The sequence below is a fragment of the Pinus tabuliformis genome, chromosome 4_1 (genome assembly GCF_031772625.1).
Source record: "Pinus tabuliformis cultivar Carrire ecotype Pingquan chromosome 4_1, CPIR1, whole genome shotgun sequence".
Lineage (NCBI taxonomy): Eukaryota > Viridiplantae > Streptophyta > Pinopsida > Pinales > Pinaceae > Pinus > Pinus tabuliformis.
In genome coordinates, this window is record NC_142303.1 from 660,679,192 (window position 1) to 660,701,863 (window position 22,672).

A 22,672-nucleotide genomic window follows, 5' to 3' on the forward strand; every position below is an offset into this window, starting at 1 on the left:
GGTTTCAACAGGCTGAGGCAATATTTTAGCAGCCGGCCGACTCGTGCGTACCATGCTGCAACAGGCTGAGGCAATATTCTAGCAGCCGGCCGACTCGTGCGTCCCATGCTTCCGTATCTGTGTGTTCATACGGTTGAGAATGTGGGTCAAAGAAGAAGCCGTGGACGCCGCCATATCGATCTTGGCAGACGTGTTGATAGTACGATACCGCTCATATTTAAGGTCCCGAGAAACGCTTCGCCACCTGTTCGTTTGTTTATTGCTTAATTTTTCATTCACGAAGAACTGAACAGATCCTCCGACGAGACAATACAGATTACAAAGGCAATCACCGAAACAAAATATGGCAGAGAAAAATGACTGAAAATGAAAGAAATAGTCTATAACGCGACTTTTTGAAAGCCTTTCTAGCGGGTTTTCCGGTCGAAATCCGGCAGGAATTTATTGGAATCGGAAGTTTGATAGCTAGATTCTGCACAATGAAAGCGTCCCAGGGGTTTTCGAGGGTGCTGAATCCAAATATGCAGTTAAAAAACCATTTTAACTGCAACAAATCAAGATTTAACCTCAATTTCTTCCGCCGGATTCCGTCACCGGAATCTCCAAAAAGTCGCATTATAGACAACTCCAAAATGAAATGCGTGCTGCTATGAGAAGTTGCATGATTCTTGGGAAAGTGTATGTATTTTTCCATGGTTTTAAAGCATAATTTTCCTCTGAAACCGGGTAGCTACAATGCTTATTTTGTAGTTTTAGATTTTATAGATCTCTTGTTTTAGATTTTGCAATCTGGATGGACCTTCTCACCCAACGAAACGAAAAGCGAAAAGAAAATAATAAACTAACAGAATTCTGCATGGATCGGACAAAGGCATGAAATTATTTAACATAGTAATAGCGGCAAGACAAGATTGATATGGGTGGTAACTCATCATCTTTATTGTCAAAATATTCTCACACGTCGGATAACCTAACCTTAATGTGCAGCATACACACACAGGTTACAATAATTCGAAATCAAAATCACCATCGTTGTTCTATCCATCACAAAAACACACAATCTCAATCTCTTCTTCTTATGACGGACCATGGGTCAGAGAGTGTACCACTTGCAATCGAAATACAGAGCCTAGTAATACTGACAAACAGAACATGAACATGAGGTGAGGTGAGGTGAGGTGTAATTGACTAGACAGAGAGAGGGACAGGATTTAATGAAAGCGAAAGGCACCCGTATGACGGGAACAGAATGAAGAGGATAAGCCATTTCGCATGACAGCTTCAGGACCTCGGACAGATCAACCGGATGTTCAGTATGAGGAAGGCATTCAAAATGATGGAGCAACTTGGCCACCCAGAGGATAACAGTGGCAAGGCCCAGAGCCTTCCCCGGGCACAGAGCCTTCCCCGGGCACAAACGACGACCAACACCAAAAGGAACAAGCCTCAGATGGTTACCCCTCACATCCACGTCTTCCCCGTCTTCCGACACCACAAACCTCTGCGGACAGAACTCATGAGGTGATTCCCAAAAGTTGGGGTCGTGAGTAATCGACCACATATTCACCATGGCCGTCGTGCCCACCGGAACACAAAGCCGGACTTAAAAAATTATACACCTGCGCTCATAAATATCGGGGGTCCATTCTCGGTTCATCTCTTTTCCGCTGCACTATCCATTCTCCGATCTCCAATCAGATCGATCGCCACCACCTGACCAACATCACGACCGTTAATCCACACCATCCAACGGCCCTCATACCCCACTTCCCACTAGTCACCAAGGGAGGAAACCTGTTGGCTTCGTCAGTGTTTTTGATGGTCGGACAGCGATCTGAAATAATAGAATGCATGGCCGAAAAGGGAAAAAATAACAACACAACGTAGCCGAACCAACAGAAATGATCATGGAACATCGATGGCATGAGTGAACCACCTGACATCGTGGCGAAATTACCAAAATTTGATTATTGTGTTTGTTAGAAACAGAGCTCTCTGAGCTCATGTTTGTCTAGTTACGACATCAAGTAGTTAGAAGATAGAGGGGATAGATTAAGACATCTCGAGCCTTAGAGAGTTCGAGAGTATTGTAAAAATCCTATAAATGGCTGAAATTTCGAAGGAAGAAGGGTTCAACTTTTGGAGATTGTGGATACTCTGTTCCTCCTAGCGTCTCATCTTCATTCCAGTAATACAAGCTTCTTTTGCTATTACATGTTCAATCGAGATCTTCTTCTCTGTTCTAAGCTTGCACTTGAATAGGTTATTCATGTTTTCTTCTATGTCGAATGCCAGGTAATTTTCATCTTATCTCTACGTTGATAAATTAGATTTGTAAGCCTCATTTACTTTCTGTAGCTAGCCATTCATATGTGTTTATGTATGTATCTGTTGGTACAGTCAGGATTCTCCATCTATTCATTGAATTTATAAACTATTGAGCATTAGTGGTTGAAAGCCTTGTCAAGCTAAGGGTGTTCATGCATGTCTTGAGTGAAAACAGAGTTGAAACAGTCATTTGACTTAATCCAAACCCTAATCCATTCCAATAGTTCAGAGAAAGATATTGAATATTTATATATTTCCTGGTATCTCTGAGCTACAACCTAGGAGATTTTCCTGGAGTGCTAACATAATTGGCGCCATTGCTAGGGACAAGAGACTAAAGCTCAGCTTCCTTAGGGGACGCCACAAATGCAACTTTGATGATAGACAAAATCTGGACACTATTTGGGTTGTAGTCATCTATTTGGCGACTCTACTGGAGGATGAACCTCTTGGTGACTCCACTCCATAGTTTTGGATCAGTTTGTGAGGCATACTCAGGGAAATCCTCAGAAGCCACGAGTTGATCTAGTACCTGACCTTGAAAAAATCATCAAAGAAAGAAAGGTGTTGTAGAAAGGAGCATCAGGTTCAGGTAGCTCTAAACAATATTATATATTTCTTTAAGAAAATCCTGTAATAGAACAAATACATGTTGAGAGTATAGCATCTAATACTAGCAGTGAAGAAAAAATCTCAGAGATTCATAGAGCTCATTATTCTTTAGGTTATCCTTTCATTGTAAGCCTAAAGGAAGCCTCTCCTCCTATCCATCATACTCCTTTAGTCCTATTAGTCACTCCTCAACCCTCTATCATTTAGACTTCCAATACCCTTATAGCCACCACAGCTATAGCAACACCTACCAAAATGGAAAGAATCATAGCTGCTAGGTATGGACCTCTAGTACTTCCCACTCCTTTGAATTCCATGCCTATTGAAGAATATCATAAGTATATGCCTAAGTTGATTGGGACTGAAGGTGTTACAGCTGAGGAACATCTTGAATCATTCTATAACTACGCTGATAACCTGGACATTAGTGAAGATGATGTATGGATGAGAGTCTTTGTCCAAAGTCTAGATGGAGAGGCTAGAAAATGGTTCAGAGAACTGAGCCCAAGGTCTATAGCAGATATTGAGGCTTTAGATGATGCATTCCTAAAGCATTAGGGGGATAAGAAGGATCTACTCTACTACCACACCAAGTTTGGGAACTTAAAGAGGTAAAATGGTGAGTTGTTGTCTGATTTTAATAAGAGGTTTAACTGCATATACAGCAAGATACCAACAAAAGTAAAACCCACCACTACCTCTGCTAAACTCGCCTATGTCAGTGCCTTTGATTCTGACTTCTGTCTACTTTTGAGGGATAGACAATGTGCTACCTTGGCTAATATGCAGGATGCAGCCTTGGAAGTAGAATCAAACATCATGGCTGCAGAGAAGCTCAAGGGGAATGTTGATAGAAGGAGACAGAGGAGTGAATCTTCATCATCTTCAGATCCCAAAATAAATAAAATGACCAAGATGATAGAGTCATTAGCCTCTGAAATCTCCAAATTAAAGGTTGAGCAACACACTAGGAAAGGAAGAGTTCCTAATACCTTTGCTCTTAGAAATCCAAATCCATATAAAAGAGCTAATGAGTAGTTGCAGATTCTACAAAGAAGCAAAGATGCAAATGAAGACCAAAGGGTGAAGACCCCTTTCCAGAATGTAGTCATGGAAGAAGAGCAGTTTGAAGAAGATGATGAGATCCATTTTCTGGAAGACAAAGGTAGTGCCTCCTTTTTTACCTTATTTGCCTATGAAAAGTCATTATTCAATGACCAGATCAGTCAAGAGTGGGATGGTGGAGCTGTTTTGAAAACTGATGATCAACACAGATATAATTTGAGGTCGAAGATGAATAATGCCAAGGAAAACCCTGTTTAGAGAGCTGTTGTCCCTGCAATACAACAAGCTAATAAGCAGAAACAACCAGTAGTTGATCCCATCATCCTCAAAGCTCCAGCTTACAAGGTAAGAGGCCTTGACAAGTCTCCTTCTCCTTTCAATTTTGAATCAGAAATTCAGAAGCTAAGCATACCTATACCTCTAATGGAACTAGTGAAGAATGAGTCCTTCAAGATATATATCCTCGAGGCCCTTGAGCCTAAAGCCATCCAAGCCTCCACTCACTATGTAAATCTGCAAGACGGCAAACCAGCGATTGTTCTCAGCCCAATGATTGAAAATTATGATGACAACTCCCCATCATTCTATATCTCTTTAACTACCCATGACAAAGTCCTTCACAACTACCTTCTGGACACATGAGCCAACCATAATCTAACGCCCAAGGCTATCATGGATGAGTTGGGTCTTGACATTACCAAGCCTTATCATGACCTGTTTTCTTTTGACTCTAGAAAAGTGAAATGTTTGGGATTAATCAAAGACCTAGCCATCACCTTGTCTCAGTTGCCCATGAAGAGCATGACGATGGATATTATGGTGGTGGATGTACCCCCCAAGTTTGGCATGTTTCTTTCCAGAGCTTGGATAAAGAGATTATGTGGCACATTGCAAAATGATCTATCCTATGTTACTGTCCCAGTTTTTGGAGGTGAGAGTAGGAGATTATACAGAGAAGCTTAGTTGGCTTATATCATCAGTGATGAAAGGAATCCACTAATCATCCCATCTATGTTGTCAACACTGATTTTGGAGCCTGTATTCTTTAGATCAAAGAATGCCAGTGGGCCTCCATGCATCTTAGGAAACCGGTTTGCCAAATCACAGAGGAAGAAGGCCCACAAATTTGGGACATGTTCTTTGATGGAGCTTTCTCTAAGGAAGTTGCAGGGGCAGGTGTAGTCCTTACTTCCCCCACACAAGAATGCATTCATTTATCTTTCAAGTTAACTTTCAGGTCACAAATAACATAGTAGAGTATGAAGCCTTGATATTAGGCTTAAATGGTGCTAAAGAAATGGGCATCAAAGTTTTGAAGGTGTTTGGAGATGCAGACCTTATCATTCAGTAGGTGAACAAAACTTTCCAAGCAAAGCATCCAAGGCTGAAAGCATACAGAGATGAGGTATGGAAGCTCAAGGGTTCTTTTAATAGTTTCAGCATTTCTTACATCCCTAGAATGAAGAACCAGCTTGTTGATTCCCTTGTTGTGTCTGCTAGCACGTTTATTCCTCCTTTGCCTCCTAAATTGACTTATGAAGTTTAGGTGAAATATAGACCATCTCTGCCTAACAATGTCAAATACTAGAAAGTTTTTGAAGATGACGATGAAATTAATAGGTTTTTACAAGTCATTGATGAATTTTCTGAAATGCACATTGACCAAGAAAACGAAACCATTGAAGAATGCAACCAGTCCAAGCTAAAGGACGAGATTGGTCAGGATAGCATTGTTCAGCTGCCTAGTAACCATATACCCAAAGGATTGGTGCCTCTAGAGAAGCTGTTTGATCATAATGATGTACCTTATAAGCCTACCAAAAAAGAAAATGAATCTGCAGTTCATAGACATAATGTAGGGAGCCTAGACCATCCAAAATACATAAATCTGTCCACTCAATTGTCTTTTGCCCAAAGTTTCGAGTATTGCACCCTGATGAAACAGTTTGCTGATATTTTTGCTTGGGAGTACAATGATCTTAAGACCTATGACACCAACATCATTCAGCATAAGATTCCATTGGAGAAGAACACAATCCATTTTAAGTAGAAATTAAGACCTATCAACGCTCTCTTATTGCCTTTGATTGAAAAGGAAATCAAGCAGCTATTGGATGCCAAGATCATAGTTCCCCTAAGGTATTCAAAGTGGATAGCTAACCTTGTGGTAGTAATAAAGAAGAATGGATAAATCAGGCTTTGTGTTGACTTTAGGAATCTGAATAAATGCTCTAAAAAAGACAACTACCCCCTACCTAAGATGGAACATTTGCTGCAAAAAGTTCCAGGGGCTAGAGTCATGTCTTTCTTAGATGGATTTTTCAGGTTACAATCAGATTGTTGTACATCCAGAAGATTAGGAAAATACCACCTTCACTACTCCTTGGGGCACTTTCATGTACTCTAAGATGCCTTTTGGACTAATGAATGATGGGGCTACTTTTCAGAGGCCAATGGACACAGCCTTTGTGGGAGAGAAGGAAAAGTTTGTCCTTATTTAACTGATGACATAACAGTCTTTTCCAATAGTCACAAGGACCATTTGCAACATTTGAAGAAGGTGTTTCTAAAGTGCAGATGGTTTGGAATTTCTGTGAACTCAAAGAAGTCACAGTTTTCTCTAGAAGAAGATAAACTTTTGGGACATATTGTTTCTGCTGAAGGTGCGAAGATCAATCTAGAAAGAGTTCAAGCAATTCAGACATTGTTCATCCCAAGGTCAAAAAGGGACATTCAATATTTCTTGGGTAACATTAACTTTGTCAGGATCTTTATTCCAAACTTTGCAGAGCTAGTGAAGCAAATCACTTCCATGCTGAAGAAAGGATCAGAAATAAAATGGACAGATAGTGCAAGAAGCTCTTTTGAAGCCATAAAACAAGCTATCATGGAAGTTCCCACTCTAATCAATCTAGATTATACCAGGGAATTTTATATCTTCTCTTTTGCCTCTTATGATACACTTGTAGCAGTTCTATTACAGAAAAATGATGAAGGTATAGAGCACCCTGTGGCGTTTTTAAGCAAAACTCTAAGGGATGTTGAACTAAGGTATGACCTTATTGAAAAACAATATTATGCTCTCATAAAATCTTTAAAAGCATTCAAAATTTATATTCTACATTCCAAAGTAGTCGCATATGTACCTTCAGCCTCAGTAAAAGATGTCCTAAATCAGCCAGATATTGATGGAAAGAGAGCTAAATGGATTGAAAAATTCATAGAGTTCAACATAGAGGTGAAGCCCACCAAGCTTGTCAAAGGCTAGGGCTTGGCTAAGCTTATGGCTGAGGAAAATTGTAGTTTGTTAGAAATCAATTGCATGGGTTCAAATTCAGGTGGTGAGTAGACAGAGGAAGCAGCAGAAGAGCAAGAGTAGAATCAGGATTTGGTTGAAAATCTAGCCACCTATGAATGGTATTCCAATGTAGTTCTTTTTTTTCAGAAGTTAGAAGTCCCTCCAGGGCATAACTCAAGTCAAGCCTGAGCCATTAAGCTCAGATCAGCCAAATTCTGCATTAATAAATACCTGCTTTATTGGAAAGACCCATCAGGGATCCTCTTGAGATGTCTAGACAAAGGACAATCTGTGGAAGTCATGCACCAGTTCCACTCTAGCATCTGTGGAGGGCATCATTATTGGAAAACCACGGCCCACAAGATCCTAAGAGTTGGGTATTATTGGCCTACTCTGTTCTCTGATGTGTTTTCTTTTGTGAAGTCTTGTGACAAATGTCAAAGGTTTGCAGAAAGACAACAGCTAAAATCTCTGCCCTTGAAGCCAATACACTCTAATGTTCCCTTCCAGCAGTGGGGCTTGGACTTCATAGGTGAGATCAATCCACATTCCAGTGGCCATCACAAATGGATCTTGGTATCCATTGATTATTTCACCAAATGGATTGAGGCTATACCCACTAAAAATTCTAATCATCAGGTTATCATAAAGTTCTTGAATGAGAATATTTTCATTAGATTTGGTTGCCCAACCAAATTAGTCACTGATAATGCAAGAACTTTCAGGGTAGAAGAATTGGTGGACATGTGTGAATCCACGGGCATTCAATTGGTGCATTCTACCTCATATTATCCTCAAGGCATTGGCCTGGCAGAATCATCTAACAAGAGTCTTGTAAGGATAATAAAAAAATTGTTGGAGGACAACAAAAAGAATTGGGATTCCAAGTTGAAGTTTGCACTATGGGCTGACAGAGTTACCAACAAAAAGATTTAAGCTAGTTTATGGCGCTAATGTTGTTTTTCCTATCCAACTGATTCTCCCTGCGGTTAAATTCTTGCAAGAAGAACAGGATGAAGAGAACGACATGGCGAGGAGAATGAGTAACTTGGTTGAATTATAGCAGATCAGAGAACAACTGGTTGAGAAGTCAAGAATTCATCAGAAGAAGATCAAAGAAACCTTTGATAAAAAGGCAGAAATGGATAGTTTTCAGGTTGGTAACTGGGTTCTCAAATGGGATGCATTGAAGGAAAAGAAGGGAAACTATGGTAAATTTGATGCCTTATGGGCAGGATCCTTTGTCATTGCTCAAGTTCATATGAATAATACTTTCACTCTGTGTAATTTGGAGGGGGAAGGTGTTTTTGATGGCCCAGCCAATGGGCAATTTTTGAAACTTTACTTCATATGAGGCTTTAAGGCCTTAATATTGTAATAGGTTTTTTCAATTTTTTGTTTTCTATGCAAATAAACTCCATGCCCAATGGAACACTAGGAGATAAGTTTGTTTTGGTTGTTACTGGAAAGGCAGTAGTTTGTAGTTCTTGAAACCTCACAAGGAGGCTTTCATCCCCAGAAGGAGCCAATGTTAGCCCTGAGGTGCAGTGTTACTATTTTAACGGAAATGTCCCCTGTTTTAGATCTGATGGTCCATGTCTCCTCTTGCTCCGCTTTGGCCATAAGCCTTTAAAAACCCAGGACCATACAATTATCATAATACAAAGGAAAACATGGGAAAACCCACAGCCAGACCATTCTCCGATCTCCGATCAGATCGATCTCTGCCACCTGACCAACATCTCGACTGTCAATCCACACCATCCAATGGCCCCTATACCCCACTTCCCACCAGTCACCCAGGGAGGAAATTTGTTGGCTTCGTTAGTGTTTTTGACAGTCGGACAGTGAATTGAAATAATAGAATGCATGGTCGAAAAGGGAAAAAACAACAACACGATGCAACCGAACCAACAGAAATGATCATGGAACATCGCTGGCACGAGTGAACCACTTGAATTTGATCACCGTGTTTGTTAGAAATAGAGCTCTCTCAGCTCATGTTTGTTTAGTTACAGCATTAAGTAGTTAGAAGACAGAGGAGATAGATTAAGACATCTTGAGCTTCAGAGAGTTCAAGAGTATTGTAAAGAGCCTATAAATGGCTTAAAGTTAGAAGGAAGAGGGGTTCAACTTTTGGAGACTGTGGATACTCTATTCCTCCCAGCGTCTCATCTTCATTTTAGTAATACAAGCTTCTTGTGTTGTTACCTGTTCAATCGCCATCTTCTCCTTTGTTCTAAGCTTGCACTTGAATAGGTTATTCATGTTTTCTTATGTGTCGAAAGCCAGATAACTATCATCTTATCTATGCGTTGATAAATTAGATTTGTAAGCTTCATTTACTTTCTGTAGCTAGCCATTCATATGTGTTTATGTATGTATCTGCTGGTACAGTCAAGATTCTCCATCTATGCATTGAATCCATAAACTATTGAGCATTAGTGGTCAAAAACCTTGTCAAGCTGAGGGTGTTCATGCATGTCTTGAGTGAAAATAGAGTTGAAACAGTCATCTAACCTGATCCAAACCCTAATCCATTCCATTAGTTCAGAGAACGATATTGAAGATTTATATGTTTCCAGGCATCTCGGAGCTACAACCTAGGAGAGTTTCATGGAGTGCTAACAAAAACCACTGTCACACCTGGAAAAACCCATGCCAAATATAAGAAGAGAACCAAAACGCACATGCATGTACCATGCATACAAAAGCTAGCAAGGAAACCATACATGCAACTTGATACCTGAAAGTAATCTCGCTCTTCCTTTCTTGATCTTTACTTCCCTTTTCTTTCTTGTCTTTCCTTTGCCTTCCTTTCTCCAATCCTACAGTGCTCTAAGAATTCTCTAAGTGCCCAAGAGTATTAGAGAGTAAAGAGAATAGAGAGAGATCTCCAAAACTGAACTGTCTAAAGGTTGTGAATTGATCCTCCGAAGCATTTTTATCACTGAAACCTCTATTTTCTTCATTTTCCATTATTTTTCTTCATTTTCCTCCTCACATGCAACCTATGACCTTTCACCCTCATTTTCTCCTAATTTCTCTTATATTCATAAATAAAATGCCAATTAATGCCACTTTTCCTTTGCAAACACTTTGTCATTACCTTTGCCAATTTCCCTAGCCATAATAAATCAAATGAACACCCACACAAGGATGTTTTGCTCAACATTAAGCTTGGATTATGTGCCCCATGACCTTTGCTATTATTTTGCCTTTATTTACTTTATTTCATGGAATTTTGACAAGGGATGTTACATATTGTTAAAGGCTCAACTATAGTAGTTCTAGCTTGGCCTTGGAACATTAATGGGGCATTTTGGGCCTAGCCCGCCATATATAAACATTTTGAAAGTATAGACCTGCACCAAATAAATAAAATATTTTATTGTCCACATGACATAATATAATATCATATGAACTTTTAAAAGAGATAAAGTAATTAAAAGTATAAAAAAAAAATGTGAGTAAGATGTTTAAACCTTATAGTAACTTTTCATATATATATATATATATATATATATATATATATATGGAGAGAGAGAGAGTAAAATATTCAATGTTCAAAAAAATAAAAATAAGTTTCATATGGTGTATTAATAAATACTTTAATATGCAATATTAAGCAATATTGAAGTATACCTAAAAATATATTAATAACAAAAAACCATTTTAATATGAACAATGTAGAGATAAAATGCCTCAATGCATATGTTACATTATTTTACATTTTGGTTCATTTTTAAGTGTAATTTTTTTTTTTGTCAATTTTCATTAAAATCCAACACAGATTTTTTGGACTTGCAAGTTTAAATTATGCACTCTATATAGTATTCAAAAATAAAATGTAAATAATGTTGAGATTACACATTGTGTGTAAAAATTACACACTGTGTATGTTTGTGTAGAGAGAGAACCATTACAGATTCATTCATATCTATAAAGGGATGAGAGGGATGTAAATTTTTTTCAAATTTTGCATTCTAAAAGAAGTTTTCACCTAAAATGTTTAGATCTATAGTGATGGTAACCTAGTGATCTTTTAACAATTCCTATTTCTAATATCTAATATATAATATAATTAATAGACTACCATAATATTAACTTTCTACTTACATACCAATAGTTCTTTTTATATATAATATATAATAGATCTATTAGAATATTATTAATATACTATAATATAACCTACAAAATAATATATATATATATATATATAATCATTGTATTATATAATAATATTAAGTTATATAAATCTAATAATATATAATTTATATTTTATTAATTTATTCACGTACTAAATAATTTATATATACTATTATATATATATATATATTAATTTCAGGTGGACATTTCAGTTTTGAATGACGCTTCTGATTCTCTGCGCACACTATTTAATTATTTATATGCTCTCCACCGTTTCTCGGTCTTAAAGATAGACTTTGCTGATGGCTCTAAAACATCCACTAAAATCTTTAAATCTATAGATCTTTCTCGATGTATTAAAAATTACCCAATGTTGAAAGAATCTTACCTGCATGTACTATATTTTCCATGGTCTCTCACTCTTATACATTATGGTGATTTTTAACTCCGTATTTCTTCATGGCATACTGGAGTCAACCATTTTGAATAAAATCTACCATTTTGGAAAATTATTCAAGGAACTAGAACATGAAAATATTAGAGATATGGTCTCGATTCTAGCCATGTTATGAAAGCTACTCGATGATGAGGAGAGTAATGATCTATTTCAATCTATGACAATAGACAAAATTCTTGGTGTTATCCATTCTGGAAGGAATGAAAATCCTAGACGAGACGACTAGACAACAAAAGTTTTACTAATTTTTTTTTGTGGTTAGGGAGGATCATCATCAAGTCATGGAGCATATCCATGAGCTTGGGCATATGCCTAGCATTTTTAACTCCCCATTCTTCACCCTCATCTCCCTCATCTCAAAGGTAAACTATCCCAACAACTTTAATGATTTTTTACTAATCTCCTTTTGTAATAGTTTATACAATTTTATTACCAAGGTGAAGGTGATCATTATGAGACTAAAACCATTACTCTCAAGGGTGATTTTATTGCAACAATTTGGTTCTATAAGGTATGTTAATTCATAAAGAAATTGGAACGAGGTATCCACATGATCAAAACAAATGTAAATCCTCAAAATTGATCTTACTGAGGCATATGATTAGTTCTCTTGGACTTATTTAAGGTTGTTAATTCTACATATGAACTAGTGTACCATTTTAAAACTAAATTATGGTCTGATGATGTCCTCCTCTTTTGGTGTCTCAATTTTTGTAATCGCAATATTGGAAAATGAATTCAACTATATTAAGAACTATGTAAATTTTACATATAAATACAACAATGTAACTATTGGATTTAGTTTCTAGGTTTCTTGGACATGCATTAACTTTCCACCAGAACCATGACAAATTAGGTGGTTAACATTCCCCCCTTAATATGAAGGGGTGTATATGAGGATCAAAGAAGAGAGCTAAAATGCAAAAATGCAGGACAACCAATGGTTGAATAAGCTCTCTAAAATGATGGTTTTTAAGAGAAAACCACAAACAATCCCAAAGGTAGGAGAGATCGAGGTCTCAACCAGTGGAGGTTTAAAGATGAGCACCAACTCTAGAACTATCAAAGCAATTCCTTAAACAATTCCTAGTCTTACTAGAAGATGAAGTCTTCTACTGGTGGAAGTGCTCCTTAAGAAAACCTATAGCATAAACCAAAATCTTCTGCAGGTATGGTTTAACGAATGCCACCAATAAAAAAAATATTTTCATGGGAATTGTTGTGTCTCTGGATACAACTCTAAATATGGCTATGGTTATCTCTAGTTGTATGCTAAGATAGTAGGTTCAGGTTGTGGCTTTGGCTCACTTGATAAATCTTTGAATGATCAATCTTCAAAGATGTTAACTTACCATAAATTCCCCCCTATTAGATACCTTTGAGAAGATGATGAAATCTTTGTTGCAAAACTAGTTAATAATCGAGAATAAATTCTATGGTATGACTAGTATAACTTCCTGACTGTTGAACACCATTACCAAGAAGTGATTCATCAAAGGTGAATCTTCGTTCTTGCGGGATTTTTTTTCCTGGAACATTTGTTTGAATTATGATCACACTTACCTCAATGCTCACAAGAATGAAGATCAAAACATTGATCTTTCACATGACCAACTCGATCACGATGTTGGCATTTGACAATCTGTGGTTGTTGTGAAATAGGAGCATGTGAAGATGGATCATCCTGAAGAAATCCAGCACTGAAAAACTGAATGAGCTTGGAATATTCTGGAATATGAAAAAACCATCCTTTTTATATGTGAGACCAGTTCTATTCTTGTTGTTCACAACTTCTTCCCAAGGTCTGATGAAGGTCTTGGGAAGTACAAGTTAAACCTTTACATCTACTTGCAAATCTGCTCCTGAAATGACTCCATTATTTTAATCAATCTTCGATTGTTGATGGGATTCAAGCTCAAACAAGGATTTGTCCTGAACAAGAACCAGTTCATAATTACAACTCTTCTTTTGTGGTTCATCTCATTGTAGTTATGACTCAAGCTCCAAAAACACAATCTTGTCCTGAAAATTTTGTAAACAAGTTTGTATGTTAGAGAGAGTATATTATGAATGTGTTATGAACAATTGAGATTTGAGTATTCAATAACTCTAACACTCGCTCAAGTTTGGCCAGTTTACAATAAAAAAATCAAGGGTGTCGAGTTCAACCGAAAATGCACCCACCTACAATACAATTTACAAAATAAAATATAGATGATATAGATGGTGCCTAAAGGTAAAAAATTTGTAGTCAAATATGATAAACAAAATATATAAATTCAGAAACCTCCAACAAGCATGACCAAAATTCAAGCCTTCAAAATAGGGCACCATTTCCTTTGACACATACATAAATTTTCTCCATCAAATGCCATTACCCCTAACAAAAAACTCATGGACACCTTTGTAACACCTTCATCCTTTCAATAAACTATCCTCCTAAAGTTCTACATAAAAATGTTGTTCATAGAAGTAATATCAAATTAACTCTCTCAAACATTAAATTTGTATGGTTAACTTTTCCAACCAAAACAACATCTTTTATATATCTTAATAGAAAACCACTTTAATCATATTTTACGAACATTGGGGCATTCTTTAGAAATCGTCTTCTTCATGTCAATATGAAATCAAAATTAACATTCCCTGCATAACTAACAACAAATTTTCATTTTCATCATACTATGCACACTAATGACGTTCAATATTCAACTTTATTATCAGAGAAACAAATATCTCTTACCACTCCAAGGGAAAACCTACAAGCCTTGCATCCATGATATGACTTTTGACCATCATAATGGAATCCAACCAACCTTCATACTCTGCTCGTTTATGCACATAATCACCATTCTACAATGCCAATAGTCACACAGTCTTTATCTCATCCATTTGAAAGCTATGCACTCTTGCTTCTCCTCTCAGATGGACTCTGTACCCAACTCCTCCTCTAAGGAAAACAACACAACGCAACTAAATATACAAAAAAGAACAAATAACTACATTAGAGTGCCAACATTGATGTGCTCTGCTGAAAACAAGCTTCTTCGTATCATTTTATTAATTTAGAGTTGTAAATGGTTCCCGTGCATAGCTAGAAACAACAAGATGCTTAAATTCACCATAATAAAATCTATATTGGCATTTCAAGCCTTCAAGATATTTGAATAAAAATCTTTGAAATGAAAATTTTTGTTCTCCACGCAACTCTGAAGAATGAATCGAGTGTCCTAGATACCACTAAATCAAATGGGCCAAAGTGGAAGAGGGGTTTAGAATCTAGGTCCAGTAGGAGCGCCAAAGGCACACTGGTTTTTCATGCTATTGATGGCGATGTTATTAGACAAAAAAATAGTGAATAAGACCCTTTCGATTTATAATGCTTTACATCAGAAGCTTGTACCAGATGATGAAGCACACAAAAATGAACCTCGCTGCAGTAACTTCAAACAACTTGATCTCAAATCTTGGTCAATCATGATAGAAGGATGGTTTTGTGTCAATCAAGACACGAGGGTAATTAGAGCTATTCTTGGTGTAAACGTAGGTGCTCTTTTCTATTTTAGGATGGAGCTTATGTGATGCCACACAATGGAATGTGTTTGAAACAACTTACCAGGAAAGAGACAGATTTGTTATTCTCCTTACATCCGTTGGGGAGAGCATAGGCCTTGACAATGCAAAACTACTCTGCATCCAAATAGAAAAGGCTCTGCTCTACATAAAAGAAATGTCTCCTTAAGCACGTCCAACAATTTGGCATCTTGTGCAGGTCCACTTCAACGCAGCACAACGCATCTCCTTCACGATGAATACAGAACTAGGAAATGTGCAAAACCTCCTCCTTGTCAAACAAAAAATTGCAACACGGATTCTTCGCACAAAATGGCTCTTCAACAAGGAATGTTTTGCAAATGCTTCGAACCTTAAGAGAAAAAGAGCAAAGTTTCTCATAGTAAGTCTTCACAATCAAACTTTGCGTAGTGGAAGCAAAACTATATGAGCGAAAAAGTATGAGCAGGGGGAAAGCAGAGCGCCTATGAAGGACATGAAACTAGTGGCTCAAGTGATTTAACAGGGCAGATAAACCACTGCTCTGATACCGTTGTAGGAATCAAAATATTATAAAATGAATTCAACTATATTAAGAATTATGTAAATTGTACATATAAATACAACAATGAAACCATTGGATTGAGTTTCCAGGTTTCTTAGACATGCATTAACTATCCACCAGAACCTTGATAGATTAGATCGCTAACATCAATGCATGGTTCAGGCTCAAATTTCCTCAAGCCTACTGCACCAAGGTTTCCCACTATTTTCTTACTTATTTTTACTTATTGTTGAAGGGCTCAATCCTGCTATCTCTAATGCAAAGTGATCAAATGATTTCCATGGAGTCTTGATTAGTAAGAATAGTCACCTCACTCATTTAAGTTTTGTTGATGATATTCTCAGAATTTTCTTTTGTAATCACGTCGACAGTATGGCTCTTAATTAAGAATACTGTTGACACCTTTCGTGGTGCAACCAATATGAAATCAATCTCCAAAAGTCACGAGGTACAAGAATACTATCCTTTTTATTTTTCTATCCATTTTCCATTGGTTTGCAAGGTTCAAAATGTCTGTGGTTAAGAGAAGGTGTTCTTCTCTATCCAAAAACATGAAGATATGAAATAGAGCCACCAATGTTAAAAACCATTAGTAAAGGATATTGGTAGTAGAATCATTATGCTTCTTCCTCACTAAACATGAAAATGATGTTTCCATTTTTTATTATTAAATTATATTATCTTATAATATTTGTATATAAACTTCAAAATAAAAGGTATGCTTATGAAATTCTTGTTGTTGGGTGTGTGCACGGCTATTCTCTGCATTTAATATGATATTTGGTCTATGTAAATTTATGCATAAAGAAGATTACTTCTGAAATACTTTAACAAACCCGCCTTAAGCAACGAGCTAGAGAACTACATAATACAAATGCATTCTCAGCATTTAGTGTTCCAAGGCCTTAAAATTCATTTATTTTAAACAAATTGCAAAGCCTTTAGAGCTCTTGTTTTTGTCAAACTACACAACATAAAGTATCATACAAAAGATAATGGTGTGCCAAAAATAAACCTGAGAGATTCAGCTATGAAAGAATACACACTCTATAAACAAATAAAAATAAAAAGTAGGTGAACATGTTAATGCCAAAAGAAACTACTCATCTACCCTATTTTACAAAATGGTCTTACTTCAAAAAGAAGATTGTTGCAAGAAGGAAGAAATTAGGACACAAAGAGACCAATAGTGTTGATAATGGAGAAAGCCTTGGAATCAGAAAGAATATTAGAGAAAGAGCTATATATGGGCATTTAGAGGGAGGTCTCAGAACTATAGAAAAATTTAACATGATAATTTTTATAAATGTGACCCATGTAGAAAAGTTACTTCATCACATACTCAATTTTCCTTCTCTCTGAATGTTTGGGGTGATTCAAAAATTGCGTCTTTAACAAAAACATGCTAAAATATTAAATAGAGAACACATAGATTGCAAAGGTTGCTAATGGTTGCTAAATCACACCTATGGTTGACCATGTCATTTCCCTTTCTTGAGTTTTGAGTTTTTTTTTGGTCCAATCTATATATACAATTTTTTTTTTTTCAAATTTCAAATTCGACTAATAATTTGTAGAATGATTAAGCCGATATGACTCAATCAAACCATCATCTAAATATGGCTCAAATTAGTTGTTTCGGTTTAAACCAAGAAATTATGATAAAAAAATCTGATACCCAATCATCTAATTAAATCAACCATTCAACCATGATTTGACTAGTGGTAACTAATAAGCCAACTGAGCCACTAATCAATTAGAGAAAACAAAAAACAAACTAAACATGAATCATGATGTCAAGTCCACACCACCTTCAACCTAGTCATGTCATCGAGTTGGCCTCCTCCGTTTGAGAAAGTTATATTTAACTTTTAATTTAACATGAATCATGATGTCAAGTCCACACCACCTTCAACCTAGTCATGTCATCGAGTTGGCCTCCTCCGTTTGAGAAAGTTATATTTAACTTTTAATTTAATGTTGACATTTACTTTTATTTATATATTAGATTTATTAGTTTAAGTTTTAATTTTTAAAGTTCAAATAACATTTCCATGGGCAATGGTGGCCTTTATTTTATTTATTTTATTACGTTTAGTAATAGATTCAAATTTATAAAAATTCATATAAAGAAAATAGCAATAACAATGTTTTCAATTTTCAACCTACTCAACAATCTTTTTCTTTTCAGCATTTTAATATATATATATATATATATATAATAAAATTTAAGAACCTGTATCGGTTCCTATAGCCCTTCTCAACCTAGGAATTGTGAACTTTTAAGATTGGAACCTAGAAATAGAATAAACTGCCTCATTGTTCCAAATAATTTAAATCGTTAAATCACAACAATGTTTGACAACATTCAACAAGAGAAAATTCAGACTCTTGGAGTTGAGAGAGCCATTCTAATGAACAAGACTTCAAAATAATGCATAGTTTCGCAAAAAGTTATATCTGCATCTCAAATTTACTCAGATTACAGTTACTGTGCCATTCTAATGAGCCAAACTTCAAAATTGTGCATAGTTTGGCTCAAATTTATCATTAAGAATTTCAGAATTTACTCTTTAGATTATAGTCGTTACTTTTTAGACATGAGATTACTTAGAACTTTTTAGATGGACCTCTTCACCCAACGAAACGAAAAGAAAATAATAAGCTAACAGAATTCTGCATGGATCGGACAAAGGTATGAAATTATTGAACATAGTAGTAGCGGCAAGACAAGATTGATATGGGTGGTAACTCATCATCTTTATTGTCGAAATATGCTCACACGTCCGATAACCTTAATGTGCAGCATATACACACACACAATCTCTTCTTATGACGATGGGTCAGAGAGTGTACCACTTGCAATCGAAATACAGAGCCTAGTAATACTGACAAACAGAACATGAGGTGAGGTGAGGTGAGGTGTAATTGACTAGACAGAGACAGGGACAGACGATTTAATGAAGGCGAAAGGCACCCGCATGACGGGAACAGAATGAAGAGGATGAGCCATTTCGCATGACAGCTTCAGGACCTCGGACAGATCAACCGGATGTTGAGCATGAGGAAGCCATTCAAAATGATGGAGCAACTTGGCCACCCAGAGGTTAACAGTGGCAAGGCCCAGAGCCTTCCCCGGGCACACACGACGACCAGCACCAAAAGGAGCAAGCCTCAGATCGTTACCCCTCACATCCACGTCTTCCCCGCCTTCCGACACCACAAACCTCTCCGGACGGAACTCATGAGGTGATTCCCAAATGTTGGGGTCGTGAGTAATCGACCACATATTCACCATGGCCGTCGTGCCCGCCGGAACACACATTCCGTTGATGTTGACATCTTCAGTTGAGAGCCGCGCCCATGATAGCAGCGGTCCAGGCGGATGCATTCGCAGCGCTTCCTTTACCGCAGCTTGGAGGTACGGCAGCTTAGGGATATCCGAATCATTCACGCTGCGCTCTCGCCCCACTACAGCGTCCAACTCTGCCTGAGCTTTCTTCTGGGCATCTGGATTCAGCACCAGTTCTGCCATGGCCCACTCCGTCAGCAGAGCCGTCGTGTCTGTGCCACGAAAAATCATCTCCTGCATGCATAACATTACATAAATTAGAACCAAACTTAGTTAATGCCCCTCCCCAAAGGCAAAGGCAAGGGCAAGGGCCAGGGCAAGCAAACTCACCTCATTCATAAATTTCGGTGTGAAAAAACTAAACTAAAACAGAGAGATAGATCAGATGAGAGTGTGAAAAAACTAAACTAAAATACAGAGATACGTAGAAGATGAGAGTGTGAAAAAACTAATAGTACGGACCCAGAGAACAGCGATCATATCCTCCTCATCTAGCTTATCTTCTCCATGCAACGACAGCAGAACGTCAACAAAATCGGATTGATCACCCGTTTCGCTCTTCCGCTCTGCACGTCGGTGCTCTTCGATGATATTTCTAACGAAAGCTCTCACACGCGGCACAAGGCGGGCGCAACGAGCATGGATTCGAAGAGGGTCTAGCGGTCGCAGCCATGGTAGATGATCCGCCCAGTTGAACGCTCCCAACAGCTCGAAGCCCTCATCCACCATCTCCCGCACCTCATTCACTTCTTCACAAGTAGAAGTACATGACATATCGAACCTCCTTCCAAACACGCTGCCCATGATATTGTTCAGCGCAGCTCCTTGCAGGTGTCGTCGAACCCTAACAAAACCGCTGGACTGACATTCCTTCTGAATATCAAGAAGCATTCCGAGAGCATCGGCCTGGCGACCAGGCTCGTGAGCAGCGATTCTGCGCGGGGCGAAGAGATGCGCAGAAGAAATTCTCCTGAGCAGCCTCCAGTAGTCCCCATTGGGTGCGAAGCCAATGGCCCGCCCAAACAACAACTGCTGCGCAGATTGCTTGAGGGGTCTGTTGGCGAAATGAGTAGAGTTGAGCAGCTCCCGGGCCACTTCAGGATCCGATGTAATAACGGCGGGCGTGGAGCCTAAGCTAAAGGCCATAAGCTTCTTGGCGCCATGAAGATGAGCCAGATATTCGAGCTTGCGGTGAGCAAGACCGATGCTCATGTCTAGCAGACTTCCGATGATGGGCCATCCTTTGGGACCAGGAATGGGTACGCCGCCCGACCTCCTGCGTCTCCCCGCCCACGCACAGCCTCCCGGGATCAACCAGGAGGCCAAAACAGCAGATACAGCAGCAATAAGCAGTGCAATATAAAGATGCCACTGACGCCACCCACAAACATCGTCGGAGTCCAACGACAAACGACTGCAACCATTTCTAAAGAGGAGGAAATAGAGCCACCACCCGCCTCCTGCAGAGCTCCCGTGATTCTCCATCTCACAAATGGATGGCAAATACAAAAACTAAGCAGCAGCAAGAAGCCAGAGATATGAGCGCATAGAAAGGGGAGGGGTTGAAGCGGATTTATAGCTCCAAGGGTTCGATTCCACGGGAGGAGAGGGAAAAGCCGGTAACCGTAAAAGGCAGATCCCGAAACATTAAGATACTATTCATCCATCGGAATTCGAAGTGGACGCACATGCGCTTGGTTGAAACATTTATTAAGTCGATACCATTCATCCATTGGAATTCGAAGTGGACGCACATGCACTTGGTTAATGCAATTGGTTCAGCCGTTTTTTCTTTTATCTATGGCCTTGACCCTATTGCTAACATTAAAAAAAACAATTGGAATTCGAAGTGGACGCACATGCACTTGGTTAATGCAATTGGTTCAGCCGTTTTTTCTTTTATCTATGGCCTTGACCCTATTGCTAACATTAAAAAAAACAATTCAAAAACTCACTGGCAAATTTTTGGAAAACAAAAACATTAGATTCAGACACAAAATAATTGCCGATGCGAAATTGTGGTATGCTTAAACGACTCATGTACTTTTAAATTTCTGGGGTATTTGAATTGCATAGATTACAAAGTTCAAATTTATTCTTTTCGTAAATGATAATTAGATTTTTTTACAGAATGAAAAAAACTGAGTGTCTACCAAGTTGGAGTTCCTTCTCGGAAGGCGTGGTCAAAATCTAGATAAAAAAAAAATTCAAAAAATCTTGTAGAGACAATATTGAATTTGATGGTGGAAATGGATTAAGCACCATCAAAAATGTTTGGGGCCTAAAATTTTGATCTTTAACCAATATAAACAACTTAAATTTACAAAAAACTTTGCTGGATTTTCTAAAAATATGACCTGAATTTCCATGAATTTCAGGTCAAAAAACCCCCTGAAAGTAAATGTTGAAAATTAATAATTAAACAAAATTAAGATTAAATAAATTTTATCATCTATATAATCTTCTTTTCATTAATAAATTATAATTACTTTGATTAATCATATATTTTCTTTTCTAATATTTAAATATTTTTATCTTTTCCATTTTTAATATGTATACATGGGTATATATAAAAAGTTCAAAGAAAAAGCATATTTTATTAAAATGTTAAGAAATGGGGAGTAAATTTTATTATATACAAAAATACATTAGTGAATCATTTTAGTACACTATGTACTAAACAATCAACACAGTACACTATGTATTATGTTTCCTTTTAGAATACGCAGATTTGACTGCACTCTTTATTTTTACCAAGCAGGAGAAATTGTGGAGTAAATTTTATTATATAAAATAATATATTATCAAATCAATGTAATAACATTTATAAATATATTAAATTGCTAAATATTTTAATAAATTATTTTAATTATATAAATATTAAGCGTAAACAATATTTTAATATTATTAAGAGAATGATTTACTTTTAATTGTTTTTTAAATATTAAGATGGATTTTATTAAGTAAAAATTAAGAATATTTATATGGAGAGATAATTTTGTTAAAAAAAAATTGAAAATTGAAAAATTAATTGTTAATAATTATCTATAAAATATTCTTATTTAATAATTAAAGATAAAAACTAAAATTTATATCAAATACTTATTTTAAAGATTATAATTTTTACTTTTCCAACATATTATTAATAAATAGATGTTTTATGATATAAATTTATATATTACATTAAATTAAAATATATTAAAAAAATACAACTATAAAAGATTAATGTTATTTTTATTTCCCTTCCAAGTTAATTGTCTCTGAAAATAACAAATTCATATAAAGTTTTTATAA

General features: G+C 37.0%; 1 protein-coding gene across 1 annotated transcript; it reads right to left on the reverse strand.

Moving 5' to 3' along the window:
• Positions 1 to 18,843: 18,843 nt before the first annotated feature.
• Positions 18,844 to 20,865, reverse strand: LOC149177822 (cytochrome P450 78A4-like). Its single transcript, XM_089423472.1, has 2 exons — positions 19,841 to 20,865; positions 18,844 to 19,612 (listed from the first exon to the last, which is right to left on the reverse strand). The coding sequence occupies exons 1-2, from the start codon at positions 20,861 to 20,863 to the stop codon at positions 18,959 to 18,961; spliced, it is 1,677 nt and encodes a 558-aa protein (XP_089279598.1). The 5' UTR covers positions 20,864 to 20,865; the 3' UTR covers positions 18,844 to 18,958.
• Positions 20,866 to 22,672: the final 1,807 nt, after the last annotated feature.

Coding starts and splice junctions, on each gene's coding strand:
- LOC149177822 (XM_089423472.1), bottom strand. CDS start 20,863: ATGGAGAATCACGGGAGCTCTGCAGGAGGCGGGTGGTGGCTCTATTTC. Junction 19,613..19,840: donor ATATGATCGCTGTTCTCTGG/GTCCGTACTATT, acceptor TTATGCATGCAG/GAGATGATTTTTCGTGGCAC.